General features: G+C 32.3%; 2 protein-coding genes across 2 annotated transcripts in view; both read right to left on the bottom strand.

The window, feature by feature from the left end:
- Nucleotides 1–3,854, bottom strand: part of LOC136982276 (spectrin alpha chain-like) — a 90,688-nt gene extending 86,834 nt beyond the window's left edge. Inside the window, 1 exon segment of the mRNA XM_067278753.1 lies at nt 3,717–3,854. The gene's annotated coding sequence lies outside the window, so the exon portion shown is untranslated.
- A 6,556-nt stretch (nt 3,855–10,410) lies between these two features.
- Mps1 (Monopolar spindle 1) overlaps nt 10,411–14,879 on the bottom strand; it is a 38,109-nt gene continuing 33,640 nt past the window's right edge. Inside the window, exons 15-17 of the mRNA XM_067278754.1 lie at nt 14,622–14,694; nt 12,298–12,401; nt 10,411–10,947 (exon numbers count right to left, since the gene is read on the bottom strand). Coding sequence (XP_067134855.1) covers nt 10,903–10,947; nt 12,298–12,401; nt 14,622–14,694 — 222 coding nt within the window. The 3' untranslated portion in view covers nt 10,411–10,902. The remainder of the gene's footprint in view (nt 10,948–12,297; nt 12,402–14,621; nt 14,695–14,879) is intronic.

Consider the following 14,879-nt stretch of genomic DNA (forward strand, 5'->3'; position numbering starts at 1 on the left):
AAAAACTTTTTCGTTCATTCAACTTGATTCCCCAAGATTAAATCTTGCACACATCACTGGTAACAAATGCTGTACAAAAACAGGAAAATGAAAAATACTCATGTTGTAAAATAAACATGTGAGAAATGAATAAAAACACAAATGATAATAGGAGAAACTCCCATTTTATCTGTGCTTGACGTGCACATTAGCATTTTGTGCTTTCTATTTGTATACACAGGATGTCCTTTCGTGCTAAATCAGTTGTGCTTTACGACTTCATAACTGACATTTTTTCTGTATCATGCATTGTTTTTGAGATAGGAGTGCTAACTTCCAAATTTTACAAGTTGAGATACTGCAGATGGTCTCATCTTGTAGTGCATAATAACTTTACTATAATTATAAATCTCATCTGTAACAGTAGCTATCTGCATTTGTCAGTTATGTGAGTATATACAGGATGCATAGTAAAGTCCTTATATTCTTTGTAGCTGCTGCATTTAAATTTCACTTTTCTTATCTCAAGAAATCCATCATTTCAATTGACAGCAAATATTTTTTGCCAGAGAAAAATCTCAAGGTGTTTGGATGCCAAAGCAATTCACAAAACAGAAAAAAATCTACCAGAAGCGAGATTATTATTGGTGCAATATTGCACTGCTTTCTGTTAGTAATTCTCTCCCTGCATTAATTACGCTTACCGAGTAGCAATCCAGTAACTTTTTAATGAAAAATAGAAACTATTGTCACACACAAAAAAAGTTTTGTTACAATTTTAGCATTTTTAGACATTAAAAATTGTGTCACAAAATAATAAAATGATTTAAAAAAATTTGAAAAGTGAAAGAATCTTTTTGACAGACTTCCAAAATGCCAGACTGCACTATTATATTGCAGTATGACACAGACCAAGAACTACATATTTGTAAGATCCTTAAACATTTTTCAGGTTGGCCATATTAGCCCACTAAGAATTAATGACATAAGAAAACAGCATACAAAATAACTAAATTATTAATTCACAAAAAGATTGCTAGATGGCCAAGGCAATAAAGGCATTAGCTTGCTTCTTAGGGGAACCTAGAATCAAACCTGGACAGACAGAATTTTTCATAGAAAGTTGTTGGGCCAAATTCCTCCTCACCATTTGGTCATCCCTATTATATGCCTAGAAAAAAGCCCTTATAGTAGCCACAGGGCAAAAACACTTACACTGCTATATAGAATTTATATTTTAAGTGTAAAGTAGCCAAAAACGTTGAAAATTAAACAAAATAGTTTGAGCTACACCATTTGATCAACTATTTCTTTCTTCTTAAGCTTAAAAATGGCAAATTAGTCAAAACATTTATGTAGGCCTATTTGCTTTCATTCCTGTGTCCCAACTATTTATATATAGATCCTTTTATAGAAAATAATAATAATATTAGGAAAAAAACATAAATTTATCAATTAATCAATATTTACAACCAGAGAGCCAAGCAGTTAAGACAGCATCCTACCTCTCTGGTGAACCCATGATCAAATCTGAACTAGGATGGAACCTAACAAATCCATCCAGGTATATTGGGCCCTACCCTCGCTATCTTGCCACCTCACCATCAGCCTAGCCATTTTTTTTTTAAAGCCCATTATGGGCTTTAAAAAAAAAGTTAATAATAAATATTTATATATTCTTTAACTTAGTCGATTATTTCAGAAAATAAGGACCTAATTTATTGGATAAGAAAATGATTACTTATAAGTGTTTCTATTTTTATCTAAAGAGAATTTTGTCTGAAGTAAAAGTAAGTGTTGACTTTCCCTTGTTTACTAAACTGGCCATTGGGGACTTCCTAAAATTCCGCATTACTTGCAGCAGAACAAAGATAATTGCCGAGAGTAATTTCGGTGCATACGTACTTATACAATAATTAATTTCATAACTTTTATAGAACATTATGTTTATTACATTAGGAGAAAAAGTGAAGGGAACAGTTCATCAAAACATTTTACTAAGAATGGATTTTTTTTAATATGTTAATTATACACAAGATGATTTCTTACTCCCAAAAAATATAACTGTATAAAGAATCCTTAAAATCTCATAACATTCATTAATTTACATTTAAAATAACCTTTAAAATATGTAAATTATTTTTATATAAAACATTTTAAGATCAATTAGTATAATTAAATGTGTTTAGGTATAATTAATGCATTTAATCTTTCATTATAATCAAACTAAATTACTATTGAAAACAAATTAATAAATAAATATAAAGTATTTAATTATATATTTCTAATTTTCAGGCTATTCGTACTATTCTGAAACTATATATTAATTAATTTACAAATCAAACAGTTCAAAAATAAATAAATAAATAAATCTAATTATTGAGTGTGGCCTTAGTTTACAAATTATGGCCTAAACCAATTTAAATGTTTAGAATGTTTAAGTTAATACAATTTAACAATTATATCTAAGAATAGTGAAAAAATTAAGGTTAATTAATATATAAAATGCATTCTGAAAGGTTAGTAATGCTTCAGCTAAGCCACATATAGAATACAAAGCATTTTTCTGTAATAAAGTGCTAACCGACCACCGATCTGTTTAATTAGGGCCGTATTTCTCTAGCCTCGAGCTGTAAAATCAGCAAAGTAGAGGTAGAAGCAGGAAGAGAAGTGTTGGCAGCACTCATAATGCCGTTCCGAGTAGTGCCACCCACACCAGCGACCACCAAGCCGAGACCGACGCAAGCAATCTTTTGATATTTCTACCCAGACTACCTTCGAGGAAGCAGTTTCCAAATCATGCATATTCCATTATACTCTGGTGTTAGAGGTCCCATAAACACTACGGTGCTACATTAAGGTAAATACTCTGAAGTCCAGTAAGCGAAAGCGACGGCTTTGAATACAAAAACCGCAGCTTTATAAGTTGCATTTATTAAAATATCTTAAATATACCACTATTCTTAACAGAAACATTCGAAACTGTATGGTGTAATTCCACTCCGTGCAGATATTAACCATTATAATTAATTCTAAAATATTAAATTTATTACTGATTCGAAACAAATCTAACAATAAAATACACTAGAATTTATTCTAGAGTAATATTCGACGAAAAATACTTATATATTATCCCAAAATGTTAAATCTGATTAGAAATATTTCTGAAGCATCTAAAAATATACCATAATTACCAGGAAAAGAATGTTTACAATAAAATAATCGTTAAATCAAGCATTAGAAATGATTAAATAACATTTACAATTATAAATATTTTAAATTCAGTTAATTAAGTAATGATTGCATCAAATTAATTATATAATAATTTAATAACAAATTTAATTGTATATTACATAATGTTTAATTTCTTAAAAAATTAATTCTTTATTCAACAAATCAATTTGCTATTTTTGTATATCCTCATTTATAACCCATATAAACCTATGGGAGCATAGACACCATTTAGAATTGGACGAATTTTGCGATTATATAGCATTTTCAGCAGCAAAAAATGTTGAATTACTTTATAAACATCGATCTTCTTACAATTTTCATAGAAAATTGCCGAAAAATTCGTGCACAATTTTCGCCGAAACTTCTAATTTTCCAATGGGCGTTGGCCGGCCGAAGAAATCGTTACGATAATTAACGATTGGCTAATGCTATTTACCATTTAATGAGCTGAAAGTTAAATGCGTTTAATTTCGAGTATTTTTAAATGGTCGATGAGATCTTACCTCAATTCGGGATCATCAAATATCAACCTTTAAATGCTAAGCGTCGATGCCAACCGGCAAGATGGTGAACCGCTAAACTGAAACTGCATTGGTCAATTGGGTGCGTGACGTCATATTGCAGAAGACAAAATGGTTCATCGTTCGTTTACCGTGTGGATCGTTTATAAGAAAATAGATTAATTGAGAAAAATTTGTTAATTTTTTAAAAATACTTTTATGGATAATGAAATAATAAAGCAATTTCGCAAATTAATTCGCTAAATAAAATTAATGTAATTTACTGAATATATCCTGTGTCTTGTACAGGTGGCGTATATAAAAAATGTAATTAATTTTAAGAAATTTGTAAAATATTTACGTGTTAATTAATAATTATAATTAAAATTAATGACTGTTAACGGCAATAAAAATTTGGATTCATTTAGTTTTCCGGATGACCGAGACGTTTGAAGTTCCAACCTGTCGCTTTGGAGGACTCGGGTTCGGGTTCGAGTCTGGACAGTCGGGAATCCCGGGAATTTTTCGGAGTAGTCCGTCCCGGATATGTTGAACACTTACCGAACCGATGGGCCATAAAAACGTACAACTTAGTACAGGGCGGAGAGTTAAAAAAAAAGACAAGAACATGGATTTATTTATAAGTTTATTAATGAGCCGCCTAGAGCCCCGATCACTCCCAAAAACTACTCAACTGTTTCATTTGTAACTTAATTTTTTCGGTAAAAGTTCACAAATTATATAATTATAAATGGTAAATAATAATTTGTAAACATGGGCCCGATCGCGGGACGGCTTGACTCAGTTTGAGGTCGGGTATAATGGATAAATAACGGAGAATGACTCACCATTATGAGCTAGCTTTAATAGCGAGGTTGCGGCCGAAACGTAAACGTCGACAAGATAGCGGTGCTCGACGTTCGACGTTCACGTTTAGAGATGAAAACTTCGGCCGCAACCTCGCTAATATTTGACAGCCGAAACGGCAAAGATAAAATAAAAGCTGTACTGGATCCAAATGCCAATCCGGAATGACTCAGAAATTTTTAGATAGATTTAATATTAAGCAATCTTTTCAAGGATGCAATTGGTTTAGTTTGGTTCGGTGGGATACGGTTATGCAACACTTGGGCGATCTGCCATTAAGGAATTTGTCCGGGAAAACCTTCTGTGGGAAACTGACCTCTATTTAGATATTAGACACAAGAAGAAAATGAGGAAAATTCCACGTGTGCCTATTGGTGAGGCATGAACCAACGACCAATTAATGTTTAATAGCGTATCCATTCTGCCACTTGTGAGCAAGGATCCAATTGACTTTACATGGACAGTGTGAAAATGGAAAATGATTCGTTTATTCATGTCGATCAACTCCACTTCAATTGGAGCAATGCCTATCAGTTGCCGATCTGCCAAGGGAAGGTGCCTCACGGGAGGAGGAGGGCCTTCTGCGCGGAAAATGGTGTTATTAAGGTGTTAGACACGTGAAGAAAACTCGGTAAACTCCACACATCCATCCCAGTTTTAGATCAGTAGTTTTCAAACCTGGCTTTTATACATCTCTGGGTGTTGAAACAAACTTCTAAGATGCCCCAATATTCCCCGAAAACCATTTATTTAAATTTAAATAAATTACTGGGTATTGTGTGTGTTGCACGCGACAAAAATACCAGTTAAGATGCCGAGGAAGATTGGAAACCATTGCTTTAGTGGTTAAACTCAGGCAATTTAAATGACACAGTTAGGGATTGCAATTGCTGAATCCTTCATCTAGCAATCCAGCTGGATCCAGCGCATTCTTCGGCCTGCTGGATCCGCAAATACTCAATTAACTTTCTAAATAATTGTGCAAAAGTCTACGTCGTCGCGTTACCGCTTTGCTAACTACTAGACTGCTACTAATTACTTACTCACTACTTTACTAACACTAATAATTAAATTACTTATAAATAAACTATACCTTAATCAATCCAGCAAAATTTAATAAAATAATAACGTATTCAATCGCTTTTAACGATCTTCCTCAGTTACAAAAAAATACAACATTAACTATAGAATATAAAATGTGTTTGGAATAAATATAAAAAGAATAGTGCTTAATTACATCCCATTTTTTTTAAACAAGATACATAGATGTACTGCCAGGTCTGATAATTTTCGTATTGTATACCGACGTAATCCCACTGTTTTCAAACTTTTAAGAAACGATAAAAAGAAAGAGGGAATTCCACGACCGGTTTATATTCGGCGCCTTTACACAACCAGCGTTTCAAATCCAAGCTTATTTATGTGGGTGCAACGATGCGCAGTTTAAAACAAAGGCTCAAGAGCACAAATATACAATCAGTAAGAACCTTGACAACACTGCGCTGGCATCGTACGCAAGACAGAAGGATGTTAACGTCCAATGGGATCAAGCGGCAATTATAAAAACGACGACGAATAGGCAAACGGTCAAACATCTTGAGAGATTGGAAATCTGCAAGGCGCACATAACAACTGGTGGTATAAACCATAGAGATGCGGACTCATTGTCTACCGTGCCGAGATCCTTTTACATTAATTAATCTTATTAACGGACAATGCTGGTTTCGTTGGATCTTATATACAGAGTGTTTTTTTTTTAAACTGACGGTACTAGAGACATCTGTAGAGCAATCGAACAGCCGGACTGTCGCCAAATTTGGGAGAGTGACTAAGGACGACACGGGAAAGAGATTCCGCGAAGATAAAAGTACTACCCAAATTTGCCGGTAGGGGGTGGATTTGGCGCTGTTGTAGCAAAACAGCTAAGAATCTGCATAAAATCCAGCTGCAATTAACAAACACACGAATGAATAATCAGACAGAGGTTTCAGTGTAATAACGAAAGTTTAATTAATCAGCAAATAACCTTCTCCCTTCGACGGCCGGATGGCCGAGCGGTCAAGGTGGCAGCCTACCGCTCTGGGGACCCGGGATCGAATCCGAACGGGTCGAATAATCCCCAGGAATTTTTCGGGGGTGGTCCGTTCGGATATGTCGGGCCCCGTCCCTCACCACCCGGTCGCCCCATTGTGGGCCTGGCCGAACCCATAATGGGCCTACTAAAAGAGGCCCTCTTAGTGCCCACAGGGCAGAAAGAGTTAAAAAAAAAAACCTTCTCCCTTCTTCAATGTGATCACCGTCCTGCTGGACAACTCATTGCATGCTGAACACCGTGTTCAGGAAAAAGTAACACGGGGTTAGATCCGGGGAGCGAGGCGGCCATGCAAGTGAAAAAAAGCGACTGATGACCCTTTCTTCAGTGAAGTGCTGGTAGCTTTTTCGCTACAACAGCGCCAAATCCTCCTCTACCGGTGAATTTAGGTACTACTTTTTTTCTTCGCGGAATCTTTTTTATGTCGTCCTTAGTCACTCTCCCAAATTTGGCGACAGTCCGGCTGCTAGATTGCTCTACAGATGTTTCTGAGTACCGTCAGTTAAAAAAAACACCCTGTATATATTTCTTCCGCTATTTATTTTGTTTATTTATCTATATTTTGTCCGTTTGGGCGTTTTCCGTTAATTTTCATATTTATTCCGAACACATTTTATGTTCTATATTTAATGTTCTATTTTTTTTGTAACCGAGGAAGATCGTTAAAAACGATTGAAAACGTTATTATTTTATTAAATTTTGCTGGATTGATAAAGGTGTAGTTTATTTAACTTATTCTACTTCCAGTACATAGTTTTATATACTTATAAATAACTACAGACTAATATGTAGAGCCTATATAAAAAAAGTAGTAAGACTGATAGCCACTTAGCCACTGATTATCCATCCTTACATTATTATAATATATATTAATATAAATTAATCAGTAGAATTACCTTTGCTATTATTTAACTTAAAGATTGCATTATAATTATAATCTAACTAAACATTTCAAGTTAATTATCTTTGGTTCGGTTTAACACTTGAGATAAAGTTAAGTTTTCTACCTAAATGTGTAAGAAGTTTTACTGATTTATAGTGACCAGTCTAAATAATAAAAGTTTCTTAAGTATTTTTTAAAAATGTTTTATTTCATAAAAAAAAATGATAATAAATTGCAGGATAGACAGACAGACAGACAGATAACACTTTATTGCACCAAAAATACATCCACGCTGGATTCTAGCTGGAATGATTTCAATCCAGCTGGATTGCAATCCCTAGACACAGTTAAGGAACGAGAAAATTAAGGTCAAGAGAATATAAATTATTCACGAACATGGATAGATCCACTTAATGGTCGATGAAGGGATGAATAATCCGTCCTTCTCTGAATCTGTATGAACTATTAAATGGGTACCAATACATAAAGAGGTGACAGATGTAACAGGATAGATTCTCTATCCAGCAATTAAGATACCCACTGTAAAATGGACCATAGTTTTAGGAAGTGGATCACTCCGAATCCATCGTAAAGTATGAAGACATTTTTATGTATCAAAACATTTTGTTAGTGCTCTAAAATTACATTTTTATCAACCGCATATTCAAATAGGGAGTGGGTGAACTTAGAATCTTACTTTTCGAGTGGATGCAATCATCGCATAGTTTCGCAATGAGGTCACTTCCGACGCCTACGTAACTAGGAAGAAAGTCGAGTTGCCGGTTATCTCGACACCGTTAACAACCCAATTATACGAGTGCGGTCCAAAAGTCGGTTAACCGTCATAAATTGCTGCCATATTCGTATATTTTATTACTTAAAATCTTCTAAATTGAGACATTAATTTCTTGTTCGGATGTATTCCCGAGTGTAACTGGCACATCACAACATTGTTAACTGACTTTTGAGCCACCCTGTACATATTTCTATTTTTAAATTTCGTAACAAATTTATACTTTATCGGAAGTTACAGATAAGTAAGTTACTAGATAATTTTGAATTGCTTATTCTACAGAATATTTTCGAATTTTTTAAAGTATGTTCTGAGTTAGCAGAAATTTCAGAATTAAATTTTCTTTTATTTCGTCATAAAGCGTCAAATTGAACAAGTTTTTAAATAATCATATTAATAAGAATGAACAAGCCCAGAGCTGGGATAAACTAGTTGTGGCCCCAATATATAGCCCGCAAGAGGCCCTTTCCTTCTGCCAAGTAATGATAGATGCAAAAATGCAAGGCCCTAAAGCTGTCACCATAGTTTATCTACAAAATTTATCCATAGCAAAACTGACTTCGCTATTACTATAGATGCCTTAATTCAGAAACGTTTCCATACTTATAGAGCAGGGATGGCAAGTCTTTTTGTGTTTGCATGCCGTATTGTAAGCATACTTAGTTTTAAAGATGTTCGCGTGTGCCAAAGTTTCGGACTTCGAATAACGATATTCAAAGAAATTAAACAAATATGCTTTAATTAGAATAAATGTAAAAAAGCTGATTGGAAAAAGGATGATAGGGTGATAAACCGAAAAGACGATCGAAAAAGACAGAAATTGTACGATACGTTATGTGTCGGGTGGCAGTTTATAGTCTTGGGTTTCTAAATTAATTATTATATAGTCTGCCTGTTATAAGTTACAGTTTAGTGCCTAAGCTTAAATCTGGCCATTTGTCTTACAGTACATAATATACACATTAAGTTAAATAACTTAATGTGTATATTATATATAGTAACTTAATGTGTATATTATATATAATAACTTAATGTGTATATCACAATATACACATTAAGTTAAATAACTTAATGTGTATATTGTGAAGTCAGTGCAAAGTCGCCAGAGTTTAATAGCTCTCTTGTCCAGATCAATGTGTGTGATTGGTGGAAGGTTGGATGCATTCTGTTAAACTCTGGTTATTTATTACTTTATTTTATGAAATTTTGATGAAAACGACTCTACCCCTGTTTATTTCATTTAAAATGAAATTTTCTTTAAATCAGAAATGTATCTATAATTGTCCATATTTATTTCAAATTATTTTAACTTAGAAATAGTGGGACATTAGGCAGGTTTCTAATGGCAATTACCATGCCACTGTTAAATGAAAATTAAGACTTAATTGCTTTTCTTAGATCAGATATCTCAATTCAATTATAATAAAAAATATTTCTTTTTACTCTTTTTTTAATCATTATAATTTAACTGTGCCACAGAAATTTAATTATAGGTTTGAGTGTGCCGAGAGAAAAGGTCGAAAAACACCGATCTAGACGACAATGCTACCGTAATTAAACACTTCCAATTTACTTTTGACGAACGAGAATATGCTTATAATCTAAATAAATGAGACTTTTGACAAACATCTGTTCACACGGGTTACATAGCCGAACTGTTTTTCCATTAAAATCAAGAATTACCACGACGAAGTCGGTCGGCAGGAGTGAGAAATGCCAACTCAAAAATTTCACGTAAAAATCACATTTGAACCAAGATCCTTCAAAATAATAGAAAAACATTGCACGACCAAGTAGCAAGCTCGATATCAGTGAAAGCAATCGGTAAATATGTCAACTTGTGACGATAAACAGTTTTTCTAAGTAAAAACCTTTAAAATTTGTAAAACTAGCAACTTCAGTTAAAGTTTTCTATTAAGATGTGGTCAAATGATGTAAATATTTAGTGTTAAAATATATTCCAACCAAAATATTGGTTATAGGAAAAGTTATTAAATAAAATTTGTATTAAAAAAAATATTTACAGCAGTATACAAGATAATGTGATCATTTTATTTACTTTAAGACATATTATTATTATGGATACTTAAAATCAGAGTACCACCATGACACAAGAATTAGTCTTGTTTATAGAAAAACAGCAAAATATTTTAAATATATCATATAATGATAAGTTAATATTTATTGTTAGCAATTATTATAAAAAGAATTAGAAACAAAATGATTTCGTACACATTAAACGTATCTTTGAAGACGATAATCGCAGTCTATATATACAAACTTGTACTACAAAATTAATAATAATAATTGTTTTTTTAAGGAGAAAATCAGATACTCATTCTGAATGCCAATCCAAAAGAAAAAAATTTATTTCTACGTACAAATTTTGATAATTTTTCGTTTTTGTAATGAAAACTAAACTAAATTGTATTATTAATTATTAACTAAATGATATCTAATGATGTAAAATTTTACACAGACGCTTATTTCTCAAATTCTTTAAGTATCGAATTTGATTTTCATCTTGATGTAAAAATTAATCCTAAAGAAAGTTTCAAGTTTTCTTCGTTTTCGGAAAAACATTTAATTTTTCTGCTACCTGTAAAAATTAAAAGCATTTAATTAATATTTATATTGAAAATTTAATTTTTAGATTGTTCAAATTTTTTTTAGCAACTAATGTTTTTGTGTACTGTACATACAGAATGTCCCTTAAGTCTGGAACCGTAGGAGTTAGGTAAATCTTTATTCTTTTACAGGTAAAGCATAGTACCAAGGAAGAATGAATTCGAGTTATTTTCATGATAGCGACTGAAGTTGCCAAAGAATTTAACCGACTACGTCCGGACTTCCCGCCGCAATTACGCACGGCAGCCTGGATACGTCCATTAAATTCTTAAATGCCAACTACAGGTCCCTATCATCAAAATAATTTGAAATTTGTTCCTTCTTGCTTTACCTGTAAAAATATAAACAAAGATCGGTGTAACTCCTATGGTTCTAGACACCCGGTTTATGGGTGGATATGGAACACTGTATGTTTCTTCTCTTATATTATGATATATACACACCTTATTCAATATACAAGACATTGGAATTACAATTTCACTAGACTTGTGTAATTTTAGTTTTCACAAATATTTTTAAAATTATTATATATCATTTAAAATGCTTACATTAAATTACAATATTAGAAATAGCTAAATGTAACAGTTATGATGTTACAAATGATAGAATTGCATCTTACGCTTATGAATACAAGATGTCCAGATTGAGGCTATAAGTAAAATTAGGCAAGAACTGCAATAAAAGTAAGATATACAATTTGAAAACAAACTCAAAGATAGAATGTTCTATCTTCTCCATTTTACTTAAAACTATAAAATCTCCTCCCATTGCATGGAGAATCGACCTATGTGACCTTTCGGCATACTTCTCACAAATGGAAACTGTTTCTTCCCAGTTTTGTTGTTGGTGTTTTGTAACGGAGGATCCTTACAAAACATAAGACTTACAGTTTTACTGCACTTGCACATAGAACTTTTTCTCGGCATACCACCACACGGTTTGCACTTTCTCTTGAGCCGATGCCATTTTGACAAATGCAATTGGAGCACTGCAACTAATTTGCACACTTCAATTAATTCTAAGGAAAACGTGTATGGCGCTCTTCCTCATGCAATGTGTTAAGTGCATTTGTCTTTATGCATTAAATTTGGCAGCAATTTAAAATTTATCAGTCAATCCAGACATCCTGTATACTCACATCTTACTATTAATTCACATTTATGGGCATTGGAAATGTTAGGAAGTCAAACATGTTTTATATAATATTAATTATTAAAAGATATTTTGAATCAAACGTAGTATTTTTGGCATTTTTACGGCATTAACGTCATGACAATACAACAATTATATATTAAAAAAAAAAAGTATTCTTAGATTATACCTCTTGAACCCTATTTCTGCATTTAGGTGTAAGTTGTTGAAGTATCTGATGTATTACCGAATGTACCCTTAAACTTGATGAAGTATCACTCAATTCTTCATGATCTGTAATTATAACATTTCCAAAATACTTAATTTATATTAAACATTTAATCACAATTTACATAATGTAGAAATGAATAAATTATCATATTTTATTTTACAATTGGATTTAAAAGTGAAAACTGTACTAGTTACAACATTTTTCAGTTAAAATCAAATTTAAAATGAATATCACTGAAAAAAAGATGCAAATATTTATACATTACATTGACCATGCCTGCAGGAGTAAAAAATGTCAAAGAAACCAACGGTCTGCGTGTTACCCTTCGTGAAATACAGCTCACTGAAATCATTTTGAAGACCCACAAAAATAGGGTAAAATTTAAAAGTGAAAAATCTGGAACTATTTCTCAAAACAATGCTAAAAATCAGCCATTTTCCATTTTACTACAGATGGCTGAAAGCTCATAAAACACAAGAAATGCCATTGCACTGACAAATGACAGGTTGAGCTGTGTGTTCCATTAAAACCGTCACATGTTCAACGAGCAGCCTGGTTTAATTTCGAAGGACTATATCTCATAAAAAGTCACACATCAGTTCTTTTTTTACTCCTATGGGTATGATCTATTGTTCTGATAAGGTCCTCAATGCTTCATTCAGAGCTGCATTTACACCTAATTCATCTTCTAATTTATATGAATGTAGATGTGAATGATATGAAGTAAGTAATTTAAATATTGTATTAAATTATATTTAAAGAATGGAAAGTTTATTATTAATTTGTATTACGCAATCACATATTGTTTAAAAATGAAATAGTGAATATAAAGATATAAAAAGTCACCAGAAAAGAGATAGAATTCAATTATTAATATCTAAGAGTGTTCTATTTCTGTTCAGAGTTGGAACAATATCAACCAAATTGATTTTTCATCCTGTGTTCAAGGCAACAGTTTAATCCAATTCTTTCTAGGTTAATAGATCCATTGCCATCAAGATTATTTAGAAAAATACATGGTGTCTGAAAAGTTCCTGAGCAATGAGAAATTTGTAAGTTATAATAAAGCATTGCATACAAGACCCACAAGTCACATGTCTTGCATTTCCATTTTGTGTTAGATAGCATTACTGCTTGCTCACAATGTTCTGGTTTTTGGACAATTTCCCTAATGTTATGACTAACAAGTGAATTTTTGCAGAAATGACAAATTCAAATCACGTATGTAGGGTTTTATCTCTTCTTATGGAAAGTACACAATCATTAGCAGTAGGAGAAAACAGATGATCAAATATTTTTCTTTTAATAACAAGTTTCAGTTTAAGTAATTATCTCATCTACACTGAAATTTTACCATGATGTTCATGCAATGAACATCATGATTCATTTGAAAGCAAGAGAACTGATGAATTGAGATGCCTCCAAGTATAAATGGACCAAGTTGAATGAAGCAACCCAAGTTCTTTGAAGCCCAAAAAAAACATTCCAGATGAATATGCAGCAAAATTGGATTATCATTGAATTTTAAAATAATAATAAACTACATCCACTTCCCTCCATGATTCAAATCAGGTAACAAAAATTGCTTCTTTATTTCTATCAAGAGGCAATTTGTTGGGCACTGAAAGAACTTGAGCTAATCAATGAGGATGAAAACCTATCTTGGTCAATTGATTTAATTGAAACTCTCTAGATTGATTCATAGAAAGTAGCAAGGACAGAGACAACTCTATTTCTTGTCTAGATAATACTTTGATGTAACTCTTTTCTAGTCTTTCCATTTGGCTCAAAGATCAGGCATTCCCTCAGTCATCCTTGCAACCTTTGTTGATGGACAGTCACTTCACCTCTCCTTTTGATTGGATCCTCAAACTATCACTAAAAGATTACAGAGGTTATCCAGAATGACCAATCTTCTCAAAAACTTTTTCTTTCACCTGTCTCTGATTACATTTATTGTTTCAACATCCTATTACCAAGTTTGGGTAAAAAATTAACAATTTCACCAATATATTTAAGATTTTGTGGTTCATAGTAGCCATCCAATGTAACGTAACTTGGAAGTTTCTTTCTAAGCAACCTTATTTTTTATTTGATTCTTGATGTTTGTATATCCAAACGAGTCATTAAATTCCTGACTATCTGTCCCATGCAAATTCCTTGGCATTGTAATGGGACCAATTCAATTTAAATAAAATTTTTAAAATGATTTATTGCTTACAAATTGTAATATATATTATAAATAGGTGTATTTTAATGTAAAAATTATTATAACAACATACTTGAGTGTAAATAAGGATGCTGTAGCAACTCTTCTATTGAAGGCCTTTTATATGGATCTCTTATTAAACAGCTCTACAAAACATGAAAGAAAATTATTAAATTATTTTTATAATGATTCTGAAATAAATAGTAAATCATAATTAATTTTTGATAAAAAATCTTTGACATTAAAATGTTTCATATTAAAAGGATGTTTCTTCCTTTTGATAACATTTTATTTTATTAATATTTCTGATTTACAGAGATTTCTTCAACTC

This window comes from Centruroides vittatus, unplaced genomic scaffold (genome assembly GCF_030686945.1).
Source record: "Centruroides vittatus isolate TY-2023 unplaced genomic scaffold, ASM3068694v2 contig_817, whole genome shotgun sequence".
NCBI classification, from domain to species: Eukaryota; Metazoa; Arthropoda; class Arachnida; order Scorpiones; family Buthidae; genus Centruroides; species Centruroides vittatus.